The sequence below is a fragment of the Pteropus vampyrus genome, unplaced genomic scaffold (genome assembly GCF_000151845.1).
Source record: "Pteropus vampyrus isolate Shadow unplaced genomic scaffold, Pvam_2.0 Scaffold2, whole genome shotgun sequence".
Taxonomy (NCBI): Eukaryota; Metazoa; Chordata; class Mammalia; order Chiroptera; family Pteropodidae; genus Pteropus; species Pteropus vampyrus.
The window spans coordinates 22266142-22292216 of NW_011888783.1; the positions used below are offsets into that span (position 1 = coordinate 22266142).

At 33.4% G+C, this 26075-nt stretch overlaps 1 protein-coding gene across 3 annotated transcripts in view; it reads left to right on the forward strand.

Annotated features, from left to right (window-relative positions):
• Positions 1 to 26075, forward strand: part of TTC21B (tetratricopeptide repeat domain 21B) — a 66501-nt gene that overhangs the window by 21578 nt on the left and 18848 nt on the right. For 2 of the 3 annotated variants that reach the window (XM_011358243.2, XM_011358247.2), the window contains 11 exons: positions 1279 to 1408; positions 5538 to 5695; positions 7180 to 7404; positions 9067 to 9305; positions 10726 to 10798; positions 11402 to 11512; positions 12693 to 12831; positions 16663 to 16769; positions 22729 to 22917; positions 24005 to 24115; positions 25375 to 25456. In XM_011358243.2, the coding sequence (XP_011356545.1) occupies positions 1279 to 1408; positions 5538 to 5695; positions 7180 to 7404; positions 9067 to 9305; positions 10726 to 10798; positions 11402 to 11512; positions 12693 to 12831; positions 16663 to 16769; positions 22729 to 22917; positions 24005 to 24115; positions 25375 to 25456 (1564 nt within the window). The remainder of the gene's footprint in view (positions 1 to 1278; positions 1409 to 5537; positions 5696 to 7179; positions 7405 to 9066; positions 9306 to 10725; positions 10799 to 11401; positions 11513 to 12692; positions 12832 to 16662; positions 16770 to 22728; positions 22918 to 24004; positions 24116 to 25374; positions 25457 to 26075) is intronic. The other variant, XM_023529711.1, reaches the window with a different exon arrangement.

Sequence of the window (26075 nt, forward strand, 5' to 3'; positions counted from 1 at the left end):
TTTTTTTTTTAATGATTCACTCTGAAACTGTAGTAAAAACAATGGTTTTTCTCAAGAACTAATTTTTAACAAGTGCCAAAGAACATCATAACCTTACCATATCACTTATACTTTCATTATTTTCAATTATACTGAGAAAATAAACATTTTAAGAAATTTACAGTGTATCTATTACTAAGTGAAGAAATGTGAAGTTCTGATCTTAAAGACATATAAAGATCCTTAGTCCTATAAAAGAAGCGAAACTAAATATGAAACAACTATGGAACCGTAGAAGATAGAGAATGTTAAATATTATTACATGGATTATAAGTGCTGTAGAAATGTCAAGAAGTTGAAGTATTCTAGGCACCGGTGCTCATATTCTGAAAATCCTTTTGAGCACACATTTTTCTGTACTCCAACATGGAGAGAAAATACAACACTTTATTGTCAGTAATAATGGCTCGGTGTAAAAGTGATTGTCGATAAGAGGCCATCCTCCAGTTAGGAATGTGTATGTGTGGAGTGTAAGGTGGGGGATGGGGAGGCTCATCCTTCAGGTAAAAGAAATAGCATTAGTAGGACAAAGCAGGATTTGTCCTACATTTAATATTTAAATTGCGATACTACATTTTTAAATTGTGAGTTGGTAACCATTAGATAAGGGTTAGTTAAGTAGAAAACTACTAAATGAATAAACAATTGGTCTAGTACTGCTTTAGTTTTTTATTAGTAATAAAAAAAGTTCAAGGGCAGAAAAGGTATATAAAGGTATGAGATGTTTGGTGTAGTACACATGAGTGTGTTCGACTTTCTGAGTGTGTTGACTAGGAAAACAAAATCTCAACTCTCTAAAAACGAACAAAAAACAACCCGGGCCAGTGCTAATTATCGAATTGAGTAAATCACAAGACAGGTTTAGAATTAGAACACACACTGCCTTGAGTCTCAGTTCCAAAAAGAAACTCTACCTCTTAGTTATCTTTCCTTTGGACAGATATTTTTCCTTGATAAAGTTTTTGAACTGATAACACTCCTTTCATATGTTATAGAATGAGTAATTATATAATAATTTAATAATTCTTTTCCTGAACAAAGTCATTATTTATTCATAGATTTCAGGGAGATAAATTAGTATTAGTCTAGTCATAGCACAGATACTGGGCAATAAATAGAATAAGAAAAATTTTTAGAAAAATACATAGTTTTGGTATTCACATTAGAATTAATATGTTTATTTTTAGCTAAACTCTATTATAAAAAATATAAAACGACCTACTCATTTGTTTTGTTTAGCCTGCAAGTCCTGGGCAGCCTCTTTCTCCACTTCTCAGACGTTGTACCTCAATCCTAGAGACTATAGTAAGAACCGTACCTGGTCTTCTGCAAGCTGTCTTCCTAATAGCAAAAGTGAAGTATTTGTCAGGTAAGGCATACTTTAAAATCTTAAAAGAACCTTTATATTCTTATGTTGAAGTATTCTAGTATTCTATGATAAAAATAATTTAAGTAAACTAAGAACTCCACATATATGGAGATTAACCACATAAAAGGCCCATTTCATGTGTGTGCAGATAACTAATTTTTATCCAAAATAGAATTTCATAACTCACTTTACTATCTAATTCTTTAAAAATTACTATAAACTTTTGTGGTTTATAGTGGATTAAGTGAATTGTTGGGAAAATAGCGTTCTACTACTTTTTAGAAAGTCCATCAGATAGTACTGGGGCCTGTCAATAATAATTTAGTCTTTAATCTATAGTTGTTGACTCATTGGCATAACAAAATGTGATGCTTACCAGATTTTAGGCCCTAGTGAAATGTATTGATTAATTCCTATTTAGTGTCTGACTGGTTATATACAGCTAAAGAAAACAACCTTAGCATTTTAGGACACCAACATATGTATGATATATATAAACAGACCATCATATGGTTCTTATATATGTACCTTTGCTGGCTGAATACTATGCAAAGTAACTTAAGTTTGTAAAGTCCTAAAGGGCAGAAACCAACTTAAAGGTATTCTCATAAACAGTTGTATCTTATACACAATGGAAAGAATTAAGAGATTGACTTTACTGATTTTTTGGATTGCAGTTTTAACTGTTTGAAAAAAAGAACTAGATGATCTCAAAATCTTGTTTCACCTCTAAAGTAACTCAATGTAAAGTGACTCTACAATACCTTCTTCTAATTGAGTTTTGTTATTGAGCCATATGATATTTCTACTTTCTTCTCAATTGGAATGGGTATCACCTACTGGGTGATCAAACTGGAACTTTGAGTTCAGTGATTAATTTATTAAACATTCATTTTTATTTTGAAATTTAATATAAATAAGTCTGATTATAAGAATACTTAATTGACAAAATCTTTAGGAATGAAAGTCTCATATATTAACACTATTTTTAAAAGGAGCAGCCTGAAATAATTAAAATAGTTCTGGCATAGGTCTAAATAGCAGTATTCTTGCTAATTTACCAACTGCAATGAGTCCTGCACCAACTACCTGGGTCTGAACCACACTTAAGTTCTGAACGAAACACAAGTTAAGGGCATGACGGTGTTTCAACTCGAAATAATAACCGTGGCCAAATAATAAGATGAAGACTCTTAGGCAAGAACCTTTTCACCATTATCTTAGAGTGATTTTATGTCTTTCTTTCCTATAATTTAAATGAATAGGAATTTGTACTTTGCCTCTAAATCATTATCCTAATTTTAAAATAAAGTTTGTTATCCTAATTTTTGAGATACTAAAAAGGATATCCCAGAAATTATAACCATTGAACGTTTTTATAAAGAAAAGAAAAATTAAAAAAATAAAAAATAAAGGCTGCTCTCACTTTAGACACCAGCCACAAGTTGAAGGCTTCCCAGGGCCACCTGTACTCCTGACTAGCTGGCTACAGATTTCACAGTTCCTGTGAACCCTGCAAATTCAAGAATTCACTAGAATGACGCACAGAACTCAGGAAAGCACTATACTTACTATTAGAGTTTTATTTTAGCAAAGGATATTAATATGATCCAACAAAAGGAAGAATGGGCAGGGTGAGATCTTGGAGGATTCTAGACATGAAGCTTCCATTATCCTCTCCCTGTGGAGTTGGGACACATCAACTTTCCAACACAAAGATGTATGATAGTACCTACAGAACATGAGCAGGGAAGCTCGCCCAAGGTTCAGCATCCATAGAGTTTCATTACATAGGCATGGATTGAACCATTGGCCACATGATTGAACTGAATCTCCAGCTCCCCTGCCCCCCAGGTCAGACTGATAATAGCACATAGCTAAAAGCCCCAAGCCTCTAATCATGGGGTTGGCCTTTCTGAGGTGGCCAGCCCCCATCCTGAGTCTACAAACTATTATGTCCAAACACAGAGACACTCCTATCACCTGGGAAATTCCAAGATTTAGAGATGTACTCTCAGGAACCTGGGACAAAGACCAGCCATATTCATTTAGTACATAAGACCCTGACAGAAACAGATCATTGGACAGAAATGTCTTTTATTTTTCCCTCAAGGGAAATTAGACTACTCTTAGATAAGAATGTGATGTTGATGTGATCTTTATTTATGTGGTCTATTTTTCCCAACAATGATTTTATCCATTTTTAAATGTTTAGTGGCCTTTTGAGGCTAACTCCTCATATCTTTCCCCTTACCTTTAAAAGAAACACGATTCTGATCTCAGTTATTCATTTTCTTTAGTCTCTTATTCACAAACCTTGATTCTTCTTTTTTCCATGTACTTTCTCTCCTTTTTTCAAGTTACCTCCTCAATCTTCCTCCTTCCTAAAGGAACAGAGTGATAATTTGCCTGTGAATTTATTATGCTCACCCTCCCCATTTCCTTTTTTGTCTGCACAGTTCTGAGTGCTGGATTGCATCACAGTGAAAAATCCAATATTTATTATGTTTGATGGTTAATAGACAAATTTTGACACTATTTAATGTTATGTGCTACCTCAGACAAATTTTTGTCCATTAGTCCTCTGTCTCTTAAGAAAAATGTTTTCTATTTAAATAGAGTTTTGTTATAAGTGGGCTGAGCCTTTGGGAACTGTAAGTCCTGACTGTAAGTCTTATTTTGTCTGTTGAGGTGTCAGGTAAGATTAAGGAGAATAACAGAAAATAATTTAGGATGTCTTCTTCCCCCATTCTCCTAGCAAAGTTGAATTGGGAGTTGGCCTAGCTATCCTTACTTAAGACCAGTTGATGAGATGGTGTTGCGAGCAAGAAAAGCGGCCGCCAAAGTAACACTCTTGAACTCATTTGTCTTTCCACAATGCCAGATTTATTGAGTGGAACCTCAGATAAACCAAACAGGTACTCACGCAGGTTAACACACAACACAGAGAGGGGAAGTACAGCATCTTACACAACAGAACGAAGGAATAAAAGCCTTAGCGTCTCCAAAGCAAGCTCTGTTGACTGGTGGGGCGAAGAGCTGCATTTTGGTCCCAAGCCAGTGGCTACGAAAGGTTAGAAGGTCAGAATCTTGGGATCTAGCACACCTGTTCATGATGCTATCAGGTTAAACTTAAGCATTGTCTAAGTGTGCAGCTTATATGGACCTTACAAGGTGAGATCCTCATGCTTATCAACTCCTGCAGATGGGGGCTTATCCAGAGCAGTTGTGGCTGATGTTTCTATGGTTTTGGGTGTTCTGGTTATACCCTAAGGGCGTTCTCATTGTGTGCAAGTTGGCATTACTATCATGGCTCCCATGGAATCCATTTTGTAAGGTCCGAAAGTCTTTATGCTCTATACAGATGGCTGATGCAGATCAGTGTGGGTTTTGTCACAAGAAACCACTAGCACCTAGAGTCTGTGCTGCTGTTCAGAATATGAGCTGCTTCCTACCCCATTTACCAGCCCAATGTAGATTCCACTCTTTAAGTCAACTTTAATCTTGGTTATTTCCTTTTATTTTTAAGACTCCCAGATCTACAGTAGGTGTGTTTTCAAATCATTTGGTATTTCAGTTGGTCTTAAAGACATTTTAAATCTATACTCATATTTCTAAATCTCTGAAATATATCCTTAGGCCTATTTTGTTATTTTATATACAGTAAAAAATTTCTAGCCAAAAATGATAACTAGACTAAATCTTCTTTGTTAATGTGACATTATAACATGTTAGCTATTTAAATGTCCATGTTTTGCATAACTTATTTTAATGAAATTATAAATAAATAAACCTTTTTTGACAAGGAAAATGAATAAAGGTATTTATAGGCCTTTTGGTAATGGTAGTGATCGATTCTGATCTTTTCACACACTTTCCCTAGTTTGCTCATTCTGACCAAGGGGGATGGTCTTACAAATATATTCTGATTTACAGGTATATTCTTTATGCAGACTAAAAGGAAGCTAACTGGTAAAGGTAGAAATTAAACTACAGCCTTATGAACAGAGGACTTTTAAGTTCAAACAGTAGAACTATCTGTAGACTAACTACTTTTCTTCCTCTTGTCTTTCAGAATCTCCATCTCTTAATCATTTGAATTATAATAGTGCTTTGTTTTCCTCCTTAGGTGATATTGAAGCAGCTTATAATAATCTGCAGCATTGCCTAGAACACAGTCCTTCTTATGCAGATGCTCATCTCTTGATGGCTCAGGTTTATTTGTCTCAGGAAAACTTCAAATTGTGTTCTCAGTCTCTTGAACTTTGTCTAAGCTATAATTTTAAGGTAAGTATTCCAGACTCAACTGGATAAGACATACTACTTTCCTTGAACCTTTAGCAAATGTTTACATATTCAACAAGTTTTTATTTTAGCCTCTAATATTTTGCTAATAAATGCATATTTTAATTGAAAAGATTTGGAATCACAAGCCATAGGAGAGGCAAATAGAGGCAACTGCGTTAAAAAACTACATGCACTTGGCAACGAAAGACCTGGGATCAGTGTCTGATCTTTCCACTTATCTCCCTCTGAACCTCAGTTGTTTTGTTTTTTTCAATACAACTCATAATGCCTTGTAGTTGTAGTGAACATTAACAATAACGAAATAATGAAAGTGTATAAAAATAATTGTAAACTATAAAGCATTATACTAAATATTTTTATGTATAAGGATTTTATTTTATTGCCTGTTTCTTTCTTGGACCTTAGTTTTTAGTAACTTATTTTTAGATTCATCATCAAAGAACGCTTAATCATTTTGAACTTACTATGTAGTTTGAGGATATAAACACAGGAGATTTCTAAGATTTTCTGTGTTACATCGTATATCCCTCAGCATTAGGGAAAACCCTAGGTTCAGATGCTTCTTGAACTACCTGGAGCCATGGAGGAGCTCCTCAAACTTTCGCTTTGGTCCACAGGGCCTTGAACCCTCTATTATGTGAGAACTCTTCAGTGTACTGGAGAATTCAAGTTCTAGGCAAGGTTTGCAGAAGATAGCGCCTGCTTCTTAGTGCAGTAGTCTTCAAGGCTGGTGATGCATCGTAATAACCCCTTGTGTAGGTGCTCTACCCTAATCATAAAGTCTAAGAGAAAAGCAGGAGTATTTGCACAAAGCTCACAGGTAACCGAGGCTTCAAACCACAACCTGAAAGAGGATTGTAGCTGTCCCAGACATTAGACTATGGTGCTTCTTTCTAAATTATTTCCTTTTTTCCCTTTGACTCACCCATTATTGTCATTCTTTTTTTTCTGTATACACTATTACTAGCTATAGTAAAGACAGAAGCTTCATTACATGTTTTGGAATAGTATCAAAGAGTAAAACCAATGTTTGATTAAAGTGTCCTAAAATTTTTAATCTTAAAATTAAAAATAAAGATTAAAAAAAAACAGTTTCTAGAATTTTGATAACTTTGTATCAGTTCCAGAAGTCTCAGACAGAGAAACTCATTTCCTGAAAACTCAGTTTCTTAGACTATATTTGCCAGCCTTATAAAACTTAGCTCACATTTGCTCTTCTTTCATGCTGGAAGCACTTAATTAACTTCGTTGTCATCTAGAGGGTTGCTAGGTAGTGGCAGTTTCCTGAATTTCATTTAATACAATAAATGATCAGAAAGGTAATAAAGGGACAAAAATAGACCTCATATATACAATCACAGTATGTCCTCACAGATCTATTACTTTAATGTTTGATGGATTGCAAATTATGTGTTGATACTGTAAGCGCTCCAAGGAAGTATTTCCAAATGTTATTTTTTCAGGTGAGAGAATATCCTTTATATCATTTGATAAAAGCTCAGTCACAAAAGAAAATGGGAGAAATAGCAGAAGCAATTAAAACTCTGCATATGGCAATGAGTTTGCCAGGAATGAGGAATATTGGAGCTTCTTCAAAATCAAAATACAAGAAAACTGAAGTTGATGCAAGCCATCGTTTATCAATCTTTCTTGAGTTGGTAGAGGTTCACCGCTTAAATGGAGAACAGGTAGGTCAAGTTTTAATTCAGTGGCTCAGATCTGAATTTTTTTATTCAAGGTGGGTGTGTGTGTGCGCGTGCATGTATAAATGTAGGATATAAAAAGGCTAAAATTATTCCCTTGAACAAGTCATAAAGTTTAGAAATTTTATTTCTCATTAGTTTGTACAAAATCATGTACTTTCTGCAAGTCTCTGAAGTTAAACATAATTTAACTGGATGACTTTAAATGTCAGTGTACTGACGTTGACTACCATGAAATGTCATAATGTAACATAATGTAAATAACAATATAATGTAATATGGTATACTCTGAAATGTATTAATATAAAATGTATAATAATATAATGTACAATTACTTTGGCTACCATGAAAGGTAATAACATAATATAGTTATAATTCTGTGAAATCCTAAAAGTATTCACACACGTGCACGTGCACACACACGCACACACACACACACCATGCACACACAAGTACAACTGGAAAAAAATGAAAGTACCAACCTGAAATTCTAGCAGTTGAGAAAACGAAAGAACTACTAGATGAATACAGCTTTGGTAAACTCTTAGGACAATCATAAAATCAAATACTTTAAAAAATAATATGGATGGATGGATAGGTAGCAAGCATGTAAGTCTGAGAGAATTCAAGAAAATAAAGAACGTAACATCATTGATACCTGTTATTTGGGTAGCAGGAGTTTCTAATCGTTTATTTTCATATTACAGTGGAAATTAAGAAGGCTGTGTCTAGATACTTGCCAAATCTCAAAGAATTTCTGTTTCACTAATTGACGTAACAGGTATTTACTAAGAACTGTTCAACCACAAATAGTTGATTTTAAGTTGCACTATTTTTTTACATTTTAATGTTTCTGAAACCTGCACGTCTTAATTAAAATCTCTGAAGTTGAGATGACTCTTAAATGACAGTTTAGATTCACTGAGGTTACAGATTTGGAAGTGAGGTAATACATTTACCTGGAGTATAACAAAAATGATGTCCTAGCAGAGGGAAGAGCCTTTGGGTGACTTGTAGACTAGATCCTATCAATGAGGCAGTAATGGACATGGCTAAGAAGTTAGGCTTTGGAGACTGGCTGCATGAGTTTGAAATCTGATTCTTAACGAAGAGCCTTTGGGTAACTTAACGAAGAGCCTTTGGGTGACTCGTAGACTAGATCCTATCAATGAGGCAGTAATGGACATGGCTAAGAAGTTAGGCTTTGGAGTCTGGCTGCATGAGCTTGAATTCTGATTCTCATTTGTTAACTTCATAATTCTAAAGCTCAATTTCCTTACTGCAAGGTAAGGGTGATAATAGTAATTGCCTTCCAGGTTTTTGTGTGTGTTTGAGAATTGGATAGGATAATACAATGCTATGTGCAAAGTAAATGCTTATTAAATTATAGTAGCAGCAACTCTTGTGTAGCAACTGCTGCTGTCTCAGTTATGAAAACACTTTTCAGCTAACAAACATTTATAATGTTATCTGAATTTGATTTCTGAGTTTAGTTTTACATTTTTGTGCTTTTCAAAAATCCATCAATATTTCATGAATGTTATAACTATGCTAGCACTCATTGTTCATTATTTTAGTGAAAAAATCCTCATTTATAGTGTAATTTGTTTAATATTTTTTAATGTTATTTTAATTTTATTTTTACAGCACGAGGCAGCAAAGGTGTTACAAGATGCCATCCATGAATTTTCTGGGACATCTGAAGAATTGCGTGTTACTATTGCTAATGCAGATCTAGCTCTGGCCCAAGGAGATGTTGAGCGAGCTTTAAGCATGCTTCGGAATGTCACATCCGAACAGCCTTATTTTATAGAGGCCAAAGAAAAAATGGCAGATATATATCTGAAGCACAGAAAAGAGAAAATGTTATATATCACTTGTTATAGGTAAATGATTATTTCAACTTTAACATGTTCTCCTTCTACCACCAACCATTAATCACTCCAGCCAAGTTACTCACTCTCCCTAAAACATGAATCATAGTCATTATGATTATTTCTACCTATAGCTTACTCTAGTTTCTTAGTTCTCCTCCCTTATGAGATGTTATTTCTAGATCTTGAATCTCCATTTGGGAAGGAAAAGAGCAAAAGTTACGTGCAATGCAATGACAGTTTAGGGGTTTAGATGGTCATATTTAATTCTTAATGTAATAGTTATAGCAAAAGAAAGTTACGATTTAGCACACACCACACTGAGGTATGGGTTGCAATTTTTTTGTGTGTGAAAGGGCAGGGCCTTTAGGAGTTATATGCTGATGCCCTTCACACACACGTGGACATATGCACATACTAACCCTAAAAGATTGCTCTTGCTCTTCTCCCCAAATTAAAAGATAAAACATATAAGGACACATTCCATGTAAGAGAAAATTCATGTTTTATTTCTTGAGAACTGTAAAATGTCGAATTAAGTCATCAAACCAAGTCAGATTAGTTCATCTATATTTTGTAAATATCAAAACTCAGAAAGCGGCTCAAGATTCTTTGTAGGTGCTGAGTGAGTCAAAGAAACTGAGCAGCACCCCCTGTATACATAGATGAACGAGAGTTCCTACATCATATTTTCTAGGATGTTTTCTAAAGATCAACACTATCATCTCGAATGATATGAAAGGATTTTTTTAAAGGGTTGGTTTGTTTGAATGCACAATAATATAGCAGTTAAAAGCATAGGTTTTTGTTTCAGGCAGATCTGACACATTAGCCATAGACTTAAACTCAGCGTCATCTGTGAAATCAGAATAATAATTATCTTTCTCATAGAATTTTTGACCAAGTAAATTAGATACTGCTTGTTAAAAACTTAACATCACATTATTATTTGAGTAACTGGTATTTTGACATTTAGTAAGTCTAACTTTTGCATGTAAAAAATAAACAGCAAATATTGAAATAGAAGAGTTTATATTTTTAAGGTAACTCATTTGGGTTACCTTAAAAAATGCTATGACTAATGCTATGACTCAGAGCCCAAGATACATAGGACAAGTGTTTTTTTCCCCCCTATCATTCTTTGGTACCTTTATTCTCATGTCATTTCAAAATTAAACGTAACAGAAGAAATATTTTTAGATAGTTAGAATTTATCTACCTTTATTACCTGCATTTCAGAAAATGCAGATATTTAATGAAAAAAATGGTCGATCTAGCATTGTGGGTATGGGTGTTTTTCTTTAACATTATTATACTGTTGCATATATAGAAGCTACTCTGAAGATTATTGATTTATTGAAATAAGTGAGCTTTTATTGGTTTAAAAGATATTTGTATTCAATACACTAAATAGAGTTGGTCTGATTTACAGAGAAATTGCTGAAAGAATGCCCAGCCCTCGTTCTTTTCTCCTCCTCGGCGATGCATACATGAATATTCAAGAGGTAAAGTTTCTAATGCTACTGAACTTAGATTAAAAAAAATTCTTTGTGATTAGTAAAACATTCTGTTTGGTTTTTTTTAAATAAAGTTTACCTAATATTCAAAGATTCAGTCATCACAATAAAAAGGGAACAACCATCACAATAAGAAAACACTTTTAAAATCGAGATCTAATAATTTAACACTATCATTATTTAAAATTGAGATGATATCAGAAGCAAGTTGAGAGTCTCCTTTAAACAAAAGGATGAAGAGAGCTATTGGCTGAGATGGCGTTTCCTTTGAAGAGAAGTGCTCCTCTGACTGTATCTGGCTTTTATAATGACTGGCAGAAATGAAAGGTCATGCTGTCTCTCAGTTCTCACAGTATTATTTATGAAGACAAGGGCATAGTTAACGTGCCTGGGATTATACTAATTAATAAAACCTATGCTATGCTAGTGCTTATCACCTCTCTGAAATTATTAAGGTTTCTGGACTTAAATGTGTAGTTTATTAGTCTCATTAAGTATTCCACATAAAGAACTTAATTATAGAAATGTTGGCATTTAGTGGGGTCCAGCTAAGCTATTTATTTATTGCTTATTTTTGGTATCTGCCAACAGCCAGAAGAAGCCATTGTAGCATATGAGCAAGCATTAAATCAGAACCCAAAAGATGGAACACTGGCAAGCAAAATTGGGAAAGCACTTGTCAAAACTCACAACTATTCAAAGGTAAGTACTTTATAATTTGAAATATATCTACTGGGTCAAATTTTTCTTTTTAGTTTAATTACAGTTAACATTCAATGTTATATTAATTTTAGGTGTATAGCGTAGTGATTATACATTTATGTAACTTATGAAGTTAGACATTTGTGTAATTTATACCCCCGAAAAGTTTAGTACCCATCTGACACCATGCAGATTTATTACAATATTATTGCCTGTATTCCCTGTGCTTTACTTTACATCCTCATGACTATTTTGTAACTGCCAATTTGTGCTTCTACCCCTATCCCTTCCCCTTTCCCACCCATCTCCCCAACCCCTTCCCATCTGACAATCCTCAGTTTGTTCTCTGTATCTATGAGTCTGTTTCTGTTTTGTTTGTTCATTTACTTTTTTAGATTCTACATATACGTGAGATCATATGGTATTTGTCTTTCTCTGTCTGACTTATTTTGCTTAGCATAATAACCAACTTTTTCAAACCCTGGTCTATGAGAGATCTTCAGCAAGCACCATTTGTATCTTGATGGTTGTAAAACTCCATATTTGTGTTCACACACTGGAATTTGTATTAAAGGCTTTCTCATGTCTTACATTCTTCTTTGCTGCATTTTGCAAAGACTGTTTGGACCCTAAAGTTTACTTCAGGCTTCATCCTTGCCTCCAAATCACTTACAATAAGTTTGCTATTGTTACATCTCTTTCATTATATGACAAATAGATGTCCTTTCTGTTGAATCAGTTTTGGTAAGCCATGGGCTTGGAGGTATTTTTTGTTTTGTTTTATTTTGTTTTGTTTTGTTTTTAGTAGAGATAATGGATTTTCCTTTTGTTGTTTTACTCCTGCCCTACTTCTGGTAACTATTGAACATATATATACAACAGCTAGCAAAGTATTTTTATTCAATCATATTCACTGGCTTCTGTAATAAAACCAGTAAAAAATTTCCACGAAGCACTTTTCTGTAGCTATTCATTCTACAAAATGCAAGTTGCAGTGTGTGATGTTTGATTCTCTAAGGAAAAATGGCATACTTAACTGATAGTTCAGGCACACGCCTAAGCTTCTCCTAGGTTATTTCCAATTATATATATATGCTTTATGTCTGTAGTATATAAAGTATCTGTTCTCGAATGCCATTCTCATTGCCTTTTTTTCCTAACTGAAATGGATTTTGTTTAGGCAATCACATACTATGAAGCCGCTATGAAAAGTGGACAACAAAATTATCTTTGTTATGACCTGGCCGAGCTTTTATTAAAATTGAAATGGTATGACAAAGCAGAAAAAGTTCTTCAACATGCTCTAGCTCATGAACCTGGTATGAAAGTCTTTCTGATATGGAAAAATGTATACCTGACATACTCGACCTTTTTTATTTTTATGTTATGTAAGCGTGCATTTATATTCTCAGTATTTTATATATGAGGTTGGTTATTTCATTTATCAAAATGGCAATCTACTAAAATACGATATTTGAAAAATTTAATAACAGATTTATGAAACAGTTAATCGTGTTATAGAAAGATACTTTCCAAAATGATGTAAAAAAAGGGAAGTTCCTTTAAATTGCAACTATGTCGGTTATTTAAACAAGTAAACATTTTTTATAATCTTTACTTTTTTTAAAGCTTTTTTTAGAAAATTCACTATAGAAGAATATAATGTGTAAGTGTCCAGTTTCTCCTGTGAATTCTATTTGCCCTGTTCGCAAACTACCTATTTAGAAGTAACCTTTTTTGTGTTTCAATGTATGTTTATATGTATATAAATTTATAAGTGTAATATGCATAATTTTTCTTTTCAAAATGTATTCTTCCTATTCTGCACTTTTTTTTTTTTTCACATATAGTATGTCCCAGATATAGTTTGATGTCAGGACATTTATATCATTCTGTTTATTGGCATCATAATATTCTATAACTCCGTAAGTTATTTAACTTTCTCCGATTACTGGGCATTTAATTTGTTTGCAGTTCTTTTATTATAAACCATGTTGCAACATATGTCCTTGTATCTCATTTGTTGCTGTACACTTGCTTATATATTTCTTAAGAGCAAGGTGCTAAGTCAAAGGGTATGTGCATTTAAAATTTAAGTACTATCAAATTCTTACAAGTTTATACAAACTTGTAAGTAAGGACTATCAAGTTTTATACAAACTTGTAAGTAAATACTATCAAATTCTTACAAGTTTATACAAACTTTTAAAAGATCTTTATTTTTTACTAAAGTTTGGCAATGAGTGTTTGCTCATTGCCAAAATTTAAAAATTAGATAAGTGAATGAAAATTGTGTTCTCCCACTTTCTGGAGAAAACCACGTTTAACAACTTGAGTATCATCTGGATCAGTCTTCCTGCCCCATCTCTCCTTGTCTCTCTCTCTCTCTCTCTCTCTCTCTCTCTCTCTCTCTCTCTCTCTCTCTCTCTCACACACACATAATTACATAACCACTTTTTCCTACAACAGATGGGATCATATTATACCTATAGATCTATAGTATGCATTTGTCATTTAATAGCTTCTCTCCATGTTAGCAAATATAGCTCTTTATTTTTTAGCATCGGTATTCTACTGTATGTTGACATCATAATTCATTTGATGAGTCTACTATTGATACATATTTAAATTGAAGAAAAGTTGGAAACAATACTGATATACCACTGTGTACTTCCTAGAATTGAATTTTGTCCCATTGCTCTTAAAGTTTTAACTGTCCCAACATTATGTAAAATTAATCATAGGAAAAAAACAACTTTAATTTGCATTTCTTTGATGACTGATAAGGTTAGGCATTATTTTATGTCTATAGATCATATTTTCTTGTTGGAATTTTTTATTCATGTTCTTTATCTTTAATTCTTTTCCTATTATTCATTAATCTATTATCAGTTATTCAGGTTGCAGATGTTTTCTTCCAGGCTATCCTTTCTTTATCAATTTTATTTATCTTTTTCTTAGTCAAATAGAATATTTGATTACCATATATAATATCTGCTAGTCTTTTTTTGACTTCTGAATTCCTTGTCATTCTCAGAAAAGCTTTTCTAATCCTGATATTATCAAAATATATATCCTTGTATTTTTCTTGAATTTTTGTATTTTTTATTTTTATAGTGAAAAACTTAAATCCACATACAATTCTTTCAACATAGTTTCCCAGATGGATAGCCGATTTTATTTCAGTTCCATTTATGGAAATGCCACTTTTATCATTTAATAAACTTTTATATATATATATACAACTCTGATTCTTGGAATCTTTGCTTTGCTACACTGAGTTATTTTCTTTTGCCAATACCATGTTCACTGTAGCTTTAAAATATGTGTGGATACATGATAAGGCAAACCCTCTTTAAGTTTTCTAATACTTCCAAAATGGTCTTTTAAGTAGCTTTGATGAAGTTGATGCTTAAATTCTCCTAAGTTTGAATACATTTATTATGTAAAATGTTATTAGTTCCATAAAAATATTTGCATATGTCTGTCAGACCTCACTTAAAATACTACAGGTGGCCTTAAATGTGGATATACATTTTTGGAAAGCTTGTAGGAGAGGTTCAGGTAGTATGTTGTACTTATATGGGTTTAAGTCTATTACACTTTTTTAGTATAAATTCTTTCATTTAATAAGTGTTTGCTGAGAATACCTGTGGCATACTTAGATGCCTTTGTGTGTTTCATTATAGATTATTTCATTAATGCTCACATTAGTTTTCGAGGCAAATATAGTTTTCCCCATTTTGAAATTAGCAATCCAGGACTCAATTTTGTTGACTTACCCAGGTTCACCTAGCTGATAAATAGTAGCACCTGGGTTCTAATAAACATCTTAAACTGAATTCCTGGTCTGCTTGCCCACTCTGTTCTACACTCAGCTTTATTCATCTCAACATCTTCATCCCTCTTTGTAGTTCCTAAGAGCCAAAATCTTCGCCATCACCTTGTCTTGCTAGTAGGAGATCTTGACTCTACTTTCCAAATATATCCACATACTATGTCTATTTCCATTACTGTCACCCTTGTCCAAGCCACCATCATCCCTTAAGTGGATTACGACAGTTGCCTCCCAGCTGGTCTCTCTGTTTCCATCCTTAGACCTTACACACCTTGACATAACCCAGCAGCAGTGTTAAGCCTTTCAAACCATGTAAGTCCAGTCATGTCCGTTCAGGCTTCTTGTGTCTACCATTTCCCTTAGAGTTAAGTCGGAGATTTCATAGTGGCCTACCTGGCCCTTCACACATGCACTCCATTGCTCCTCTGACACCTCCTCCTACCCTCCTCTCACCGCAGTTGTAGCCTTCTTGTTCCTTGTTCCACCTTAGAGCTTTTCTTAACCTGTAAAATAGCAATGACAAAACCTGCCTCTCAGATTGAGATTTTAAAGTAATAATGTACATAAACCACTTCAAACAGAGTGTGACATGGACCATACACTCAATAAATGGTGGAAGGGTTCTTTTATTACTCTGAGATCACAACATAATAAAACTAAATATTTAAATAGCATTTACCATGTACCAGACTTTATTTTAATTGCTTTGCATATGTTAACTTATTTAGTAACATATTAACTTTAAAGATTTTACAACACCTCTATGAGATAGGTACTGTTATTTTCCTCTTTTGCAGATGGAAGGGAGGCACAAAATAGTTAAGTACTTTGTTCAAGGTTAAATAGCTAGTGAGTGATGAAGCCTAAATTTGAAACCAGACTGGTTGGCATCAAAGTCAGTGTTCTTAATGATGATACTTTATTGCTTATTAAATGTTATTGAAAAAATAGTAGTTATCTTCAATGCATGTAGCAACTACATTATCTTTTAATGACTTCAGTAAACAAATTTTTGTATACTTAATGAAAATTCAAATTCTCAAGTTGTTACATTGGTATCTTAATATACGTCTAAGAAAAACCTCCAGTTTTTGTCTAGTTCTTTAACTTTTCTTCCAGCCAGTTTTTATCCGAAATCTTTTTTTTTTTTTTTAATTTGGCTATTTTTCAGTTCACTGACTGAAAATTGTTTAACTTTATTCACTATTTTTTAAAATCATTCTTTCTAAAGGCTAGTTTTTAAACTTACAGAAAAATATAAACATTTATTTAAAGTGACTATTTTTTCCCAATGTATTCTGTTCTTTCATAGTAAATGAACTATCAGCTCTCATGGAAGATGGACGTTCACAAGTTCTTCTAGCAAAAGTTTATAGTAAAATGGAAAGACTTGGTGATGCAGTCACTTCATTGCAGCAGGTAAATTCATTTGTTCATGAGTGTGGTTGTGAGGTGGGAGATGAGCACTGAAGGAAATGTGCCACACATAAGAGACAAATAAATCTCTTTTGACCCATCAGTCACAGAAAATAAGTCTAAATAGAAATAACGATTAAATGTCTATGGATTATACTGCTTAAATAAATTTATTATTGTTAATTATAACAAATAGGGAAGTTGATACTTTTAATTCTGTTTTACAGCTGAGAAAGCTTGGTTTAAAAACTTGTGTAAAGTCACATGACTGGTGTCATAGGCAGGATTCGAACTCGGTTCTATGTTCTTTAATTTCTTTTAATATTTTGTAGTTTTCAGTGTAGGGGTTTTGCATACTTTTCCTTAGAGGATCCCCTAGTAGCTGAGGTTTTTTGATGATTTTTCAATTTCTAGTTTACTAACAGTTTTTTTGTAAATTACTTAAATTCTGTCTCTGTACTAACATCTAACAAGATGGTCATGTGACTTTTCTCTTATTTTTTTCTGTTAATGTGGTATATTAAATTGATTTTCAAATGTTAAATCACCCTCAACTACCTGAAATATGTCACTTTGTTGTGATTTTTTTAAGTAATATTGCTGGAATTTAAAGATATTAGCTAATATTTTCAAGATTTGTGCACCTATGTTCATCTGAGAGATTGGTCTCTAAGATTGGTGCAATTTCTTTTATGTTTGGAACAATTCAATATTAAAACCAGTGGGACCTCGAAACATCTTTGATGGAAGATTTTTATTTCAGACTGATCATTTTAAAATTTCTTTTTATATTAGTTTGGATGGCTACATTTTTAAAGTAATTTTTTTCATTTTATTGTCAAATTTATTGAGATTTCTTCATTAAATCTTCTTTTGAATGCCTGGAAATGCTGTAAAAAATCCTCTTTTATAGTTCTGATATTGATAATTTTATTTTCCTTCTATAATTTATGATCAATTATTCCAGGGATTTATTATCTTAATATTTTCAAAGAATCAACTTTTGCCTCTTCTGGCTTCATTAATGTTTACTTTTTACCTCATTAATTAGTTTTTCTTCTAGTTTCTTTTGTTTGCTGATCTTTTTGTAGCCTATTGAAGTAGTATGTCAGGTAATAATATAATCTGGGTTAGCTTCTGTTCTTTTCTTATTCATTTAAGGTGATAAATTTCTCTCTAAGCACTGCTTTATCAATATCCCACAAATTTACTATTATTCAGTTCATAATATTTCCTCATTTTTATTTAGATTACTTTATTTATCCATGGGTTATTTAAAAGTATGGGGCTCAATTTCCAAGTAGTCCTGACTTTCTTACCTTTTTTTATATTGATTTCCAGTTTAATTACACTGTGGTCAAAGTCGTACTTTGAATGAGTTAACTCTTTGAAATTCGTTAAAGCTTGCTTTCTGTCCTACATTATAATCAGTTTCGGTAAAGGTTCCACATGGATTTGAAATAATGTGTTTCTGGCATTACTGAATGCTTAGTTCAACACACGTCGATTAGGTCAGGTTTGTTAATTGATTTGCCCCACATGTTCTCTGAACTTGAAGTAGAACATAGAACATTTCACTATTAATCCTTTATGCTTTCCAGAATACCACACTACTTGCCACCTTTCGACCTCATTTTCATGTGCTTAGAAGAGTTCTGCATTCTGCAAGTAATTTATCAAATGTTTTGGTTTTGAGCTTTAGCTAACAAAAGTTAATACATACATATGTATATACATATATATGCATATATATATATAAAGTGATCTGTATTTCAGTGGCAATGTCCAATATATATTTTTTTGTTCTAGTTGCGAATGAATTGAGCTTGGACTATTAGATTTCTGTGATTCTCATTTAAGCTATGATTTCATTAAAATATGTAATCTTCAACAATGTTAATATCTTATCCTTAATTGTCAGTATATTTTATCTCTGTATTTTGAATCGTATGGTAGAGAATTGCACCTAACCCTAGGTTAGCTACAAGGAAAGTATAATTTTGGTAAATATAGACTTAAAACATTTTAGAAGTGAATTTGGCTTATTTCACCCCTTTATAAATATTATTAGTCCCAGCTGCCTTAGTTTCATGAGCCACTGTGTTATATGAGCAGACATATCAAGCAACACTTGGAAATGCTGTAAAAAATCCTCTTTTATAGTTCTGATACTGGTAATTTTATCAATATACCATGGCTAAACAGTGCCAACAAACCAAGATCTAATTAGTTTTAAGTTTATATGTTACAGTATGAGAATTATTCATCTTTTAAAAATTTTGAAGAGCCATAACACTTTTCCCAACATGAACATTCCATACATTCTGAGCTCCAAAAAACAAATCTTGAGGTACAATTCAAACAGAAACTTATCGGTATAACCAAAATTTTTGATATTTTAAATTCATTTATTCAGGAACTATTTATTGAGCTTAATTTTCCACATTATGGAAGTTAGGGGTTCCATCATAGTATTTTTTGCATCGTCATTAACCATTTTAGGCAGTGGCAGAATCAGTAAATTTAGGGGAATCCCAAGTCTTATTAACTTTACTTTTTAAGTTTCAGACTTCTGCAATAACTCTGCATTTCTTCATCCTTTTCTGTCATCTTCTAGTCCTGTCATTATCTTTTGCCCAGACTTCTCAGTAGCCTCCTCATTGATCCTCTCCTCTTCCAATCTTGTTTCATTCTGATCAGTTCTCCACACCACCGTGGGGACCCTTCTAAAAGGATGTGTCACTCCATAAACTACACATGTAGTAGTAGCTTCCTGTTGCCTCTAGGATAAAATGTAAATTATTTATCAGGCTTACCTGTTGTAAGCTCCATTTTCCCCACCATTTTCCCTTACCTTTACTCCTACACATGTGATTCCTAATGCCTTTACTCTATCCCATCTCCTTTCTTTCTCCCAAACTCACAAGGGTATAACTGCTAGTCATTCTTCAAGTCTCACCTGACTTCCAAAAGTGAACTAGTGCTCCCATTATATCCTCCCATGGCAACCAGTATTTCCAGCCATGAAACTTCTCATGATTTGCCCTAATTATTTTATTTTCCTAATAAAATTTGAATTTCCATTACTATAAGCATAGTCCCTAGCAAATGCCTCCCTCTTAGTAGGTCATATTAGTTTTCTATATTGTGAAACAAATTACTACAAATTTAGTTGAGAACAATATACACATTTTCTCATAGTTTCTGTAGGTCAGGAATTTGGGCATGGTTTATGTGAGTCCTGTGTAAAGTGTCAAGACAGTCAAGGTGTGGCCAGGCCTGGGTTTTCATCAGGCCTGTATTGGGGAGAATCCATTTCCAAGCTTACATAAGTTGTTTGCAGAGTTCATTTCCTTAGGGTTGTAAGACTTAGGTCTTCAGCTTCTTGTTTGCTTCACCCTCAGCTCCTAGAGGTTCCTCAGCTCTTTGCTTGGTGAGCCAGCTAATGTAACCACTTAGTTCTTTAAAGCCATCAAGGGAAAAAAGTCTCTAGAGCAAGACTGCCAGGAAGACAGTCTTATATAATGTAATCATGGGAATAACATCCCATTGTATTTGCCATATTCTGTTGGTTACAAGCAAGTTACATGTCCCACCTTGTACAAGGAGAGGTGATGATACAGGGCAGTGAACACCAAGAGGTAAGGCTCATGTGAGCCATCTTAAAATCTGTCTACCAGAATAGGTACTTGAAATTGTTGAATGACTGAAAGGAAGAATTATAGCAAAAATCACTTTTTAGTATAATGACTGTCTTTTCTGTGAAAAAAGATCTAAATAAATCAGAAATAAAGAACCTATATGCCATAAAACACTTAACAATTTTATAACTTTATAAAATTTTAATATGTACAGATTATATTTGGTTTTGCTTCTTTCATTTAATTTTAATTTGTATGGATATTTCCAGTATGTCTATATAATTCCATCTTCATTATATAAAAAGTAATGTGATATTCTGATTTTATTGGTATATTTTATTTTAATGTGGTCTCCAGTAAGGTATGTATATAATAAGGCTATTCAAATAGAAAGAGAAAATAAGTCTATTAAATTGTGTATATATGCACTTCATTATACCCAAGGACTTTAGGGAATTTACAAGAATATATATTACAAAATAGGAAGGGGGAGGGAGGGAAAAATAAATGCATTGACAATCAAGGTTAACTTTTAACAGATAATTAAATTTAGGTGTGGTCTTTTAGGAAACCAAGGAAAAACAGAATGGTATCAATTCTTCAAGAACATTTTCTTCTATATGAAAATGATTCCTAATCATTGTATATACTTACAGAAATTAAGCACTTTTATGCATGTCTTTAACAGAAAATACAAAAATACTTTGATCAAAAAAATTGCCTCACTTTGCCTTGACGAAAGTTGCAAAGCATCACAAAATATAACTTATAAATGTGTTTCTCTAGGAAGTTAAGGTCCATGTATTTGACTTTGTAGAGGTTTAATTCATGCAGAGATAAAACTCAGACTATCTACAAAATTAACTGCATATCTTTTAGACGTAGGGGGCCATATAATTTATCATTTAAGCCAGAATACTTTTGAAAGGGAAAGAAGGCAATATTAATAATTAAGCTGGAATAACAGATATAAAAGAGTACTGCCAGATGGAGAGGTATAATTACCCTATTTAGACGAATTGTTTCAGTTTTTTGAGTTTGTATGCACATGTGTGTGCAAAACCATGTACATCGATATATGCATAAATAAAATATCAACTATACAACTATATACCCCTAGACTTTATTAACACAGTAACATAACCAAAATAAAAATTTCATGAAACAGTATTAAACTTTACCAATGCTATATATGCTAATATTTTCTAATCCTTTCTCTTTCATTTCCAAAAGATTGCTTATTATGATGCCCTAACTTAATTTTATGACCTGTGATTCCAAAAATCCTCAGCTTTAGACCATCTTCATCAAATACCAGTTGTCAACCAGCGTTTTGACAGAGGTCTCCAAAAGAGCTCTCTGTGTAGCATAATGTGTGGCAGATGGTGGACATCTACTGTTTGTTAAATGAATGCATTAGTGAATGATTAACTCAAAGTTAAATTTTATCATGAAGGCCTAAAGCATAGGAGTTCTCTGTCACTTATTAAAGGAAGATCTCAGTGTTTCAGAAACCAGATGTGTGGGTGGAAAGGCTGAAATTTTTCCAATTTAGCAACCTACTCTACATTCCTATTCCAGGAAGGCCGCTATCTTCTTCTGGAGTGTGTGTGCATAGTGAAGGACCACATATACACACCATCAATTGATTAGCCGTTTGGGGGTTGTTTCCAGATTTTTTGTTTTTGTGTTGTTTTATTTTTACAACAAACAACAGAGATTGTTTTTTCTTTATAACAAACAACATGTTTCCTTTATTTTTTTTCCTAAATAATGTCCTTAATACCTTCCCAAGAGTGGAACAACTACGTTCAGTAACCTGGTTCGTTTGATCGAGTTAGTATGTTCTGCTAAGGCACTCCCCAGAAAGATTGGGCTGATTCTTTTGCGTCAACAATATATGGCTGTACTTACTGCCTGAAACCTGACAATGTTTGATTTAATACTTTTTAGATACTACTTTATTAATAAACATTTTAAATTTTCATTTGTTTAATTACAGAATCTAGACATCTTTTCCAAATATTTGTTTTGTGGTTGCATTTCCTTCTTAGCGAGCTTCCTGTACATATCCTTACAACAGTGGGGAAAGACTATATAACTTTTAGTTCCTCCGTTGGAAAATATTCGAATGCTGGCTCATTTGCAAATAAATACATGTTTAAGACCCCAATTAAGATATTTTCTTTAGATCAGGCTTTGTTAGCTGAGGGCCAGTAATAATAAAATAGATCTTTGGTAAAGTTATGCTTTGTGTCAGTTACTGAGAAATTCTTTCTTTTCTATTTCTTTCATTCTTTTTTATCCTTATTTTTTCCTAGGCTCGAGAATTACAAGCTCGGGTACTAAAACGTGTTCAGATAGAACAGCCAGATGCAGTTCCTGCACAGAAACATTTAGCAGCAGAAATTTGTGCAGAGATTGCAAAACATTCTGTTGCTCAGCGAGACTATGAAAAAGCAATTAAGTTTTATAGAGAAGCTCTTGTTCATTGTGAAACAGATAATAAGGTTAGTACCTTTATAAATTTTAAGCACCTTCTATTCCAGATGTCATCTAATTTCCCCAGATGTAAAATTCTTACTAGCTTATTAATTATATTGAAAAAGAAGTATGACAAAAATACAAGTTAAAAATTGATGTTCTTTTAAAATTCTTCAAAATACCTACGTGATGTCTTAAAGTAATAATGTTAGAATCTAAAATTATGGAACAAGTGATATAAAGTACATCTAAATGCTCTTTGTTTTTTAAATATTCATCTGTTTTAATAATTACTTTAAAACAATTTCTCAATCTCAGATATCTGGCTACAGATAATTCAATTCAATTTACTAAACGGCTGTTGTACACCTCTGTATTTGTTGGTGGATATGCAAAAATAACTAGATTGAATCTCTTACCTCAAATGATAGAGCATGAGAAAAAATGTAAAAATAATGGTATAGAAAACTTACATGCATGGCTGATTATATTCTTTCTTGGATTTACTTTTTCAGATCTTAATAGATGATTAAAATTTTTAAAAATAATAATAGTTAAATACTTAAATAAGTTATGTAGAACAAAAGACAACCATGTTCTAGAATTTTAAGTTTAAAATTAAACAATTAATATAACTCTTTCAGATATAAGGCAAAAAAAATAACCTTTATTAAGGCATAACCAAACAGATACCTTGTGCAGGGGTGGCTAATGGAGCTGTAATCCTAGTTTTAAATCTGAAGCATACCTTAGGGATTATCTGCTTCAAGCTTATTTTACAAATGAGAAAACAGGTTGTGAGAGGTAAGAGGGACTTGGTCCTGTCATGGCGAAGATTGGACTAGAATCCAATCTCCCTATTTAAGACCAATGTTCTTTTCACAGTGCTTTGTGTCTCTGTACTTTTTAAGTGAGTAACAACCTGTTTTCCCATTTTTTTCCAGTATAAGAGAAAACAGATGAGCATGCCTATAATTTTCCTATCTACCATGCTTGACATTTTTATTGCGATAACTTTTGATCAATTAAAGTTTACTCTGTGTCCAGACATTTTCCTCAGTCACTTTTTATTCCAAACAATTTCTTGCTAAATCTTGCCCTTTTTCTCTGTAGATAATGTTAGAGCTGGCACGATTATACCTGGCACAAGATGACCCTGATGCCTGCCTCCGTCACTGTGCTCTGCTTCTCCAGAGCGACCAGGACAATGAAGCTGCCACCATGGTTAGTCCAGGAGACTTCAGTACTATGAAGGCAGTTTTATTATATATTCCATGTGGAAATTTCAGATTTTACCCGATAAAGCTAATACTAGATGAGAGGCCTGGCTCATGCTGGCTTTTGGAAAAAATAACATTTTTAACATTATTATTACATTTTACCAATAAAGATCAAGAATCTTTTTTATTTTGTAAGAATGGTAAACCTGTTCTTATAAATAAGGCCTGACTTGCCATCTTGGGCCTAGTTAATTTTCTTTTATGCCTAGGAAGATGCTTGGTCAGGAGAGGTTCATGTGGTAAAGCTATAGTTTGCTAAAGACTAACTTTTAAGTACTTACCCAGACATGATGGACTAATTTATAAGTTTCAGTAGGACTTTTAGATTTACAGAAAAAAACTTCATTTATCATTCTAAAATGATGTGTTTTAAATAGAGTTTTGTTTTTCTTTCTCATTTTTATTGAGGTTGAAGTATTTGTTAGCTTTTCAAACAGCTGCATAGATGACAGTTTGTGGGGTTAATTGAAAGTTATTATTATAACTAAAAAGAAATATAAAAAGTCTCCCTTTTAAAACATGTAATAAAGGATGTGGTTCCATAGTGTAGCAGTTAGCACGTCTGCTTTACACGCAGAAGGTCCTGGGTTCACGCCCCAGTGGAGTCACATAGTCCGTGATCTATAGGCATGCCACGCTGAGCAAGCCCAATGTCTGATCTCAGAAGCTAAGCAGGGTCAGGCCTGGTTAGTACTTGGATGAGAGACCACCTAGGAAGACCAAGTTCTGTAGGCATAAATAATAATAATAAATGGGGAAAAAAAAAACAAAAAACATAAGAATATCTCAGTAGGTCTTGCTTATTTTAAATTCCTTTAAAATATTTAGGATTTAAGAATGTTTTGTTTAAATCATCTTATCATTTTAGCCAAGCCCAGTGAGGCATCTTTCTATGGTAGCACATGGAGTATACAACTCTCTTCAAATTTTTGTTTTTAAAATAACCACTTGAAACATATTTTCTGCTAAAAATACAGTTTTGTGAACAGAGCAATCTGTTTCACATCCTTCATTATCTTCTGTTACACTGAGCTCAGTGCTAATCTGCTGAAGGTATACTTGAATTTTAAATGGCTCCTTTTTATAAAACCATGCCCTCCTCGTGTTTTTCATAAGCATTTTCATAATACTAAATCTTGATAGGAGGAATATTCTTTGTAAAGTATATGGCAATATTTTTAGAACCAACTTTTATCTTTGTAGATGATGGCAGATCTCATGTTCAGAAAACAGGACTATGAACAAGCAGTGTTTCATTTACAACAGCTTTTAGAACGCAAGCCAGGTAAATATTCACTGATTATATTTTTCTAATGCAATCAACTGCATTTCTCTTCTTTTTGGTGGTTAGGCTCCTTAGGAAAACCCCAACCCTGAGTGAATCCAATACCTGCCCTTGAGCAGCTGAAATGGCTATAAGGGAAATACAATACTGTTGACTGTCTCACTTTAAATTATGACCACAGACCCCAAATGGGCCCTCAGACGCTGCCTAGCAATCTTACTGTATTTCTCCAATGAATACACTCCAGCTACTTTTTACACTTTCTCCTCTCCCCTTCAAACCTCCAACTCCCTTCCCCTCTTCCTTATCCTCAGCTAAAAACCTTGCCTCCTATCTCTCTAATATGAGGTAGGGAAGGTCTCCATCCTCCCGTCACTGTCTGCCCTCTCCCCAGCCATTGTCTTCCATAGGTCTGTGATTGCATCTGCAGCCAGCTTCTCCCAGTGGCACTGGACACCACTCCTCACTCCCCAAAAGTCTTTACTCCTGCAGTTCTCTCTTTCTCTCCTGTGTCATCATTTCTTTTTTCCCAATCAGCAGACAAACATACTGCGATATCTCAACTCTAAGTATTTAATAAATAAAAACTAACTCTTAACTCTCCAATTACTCTTCCCTT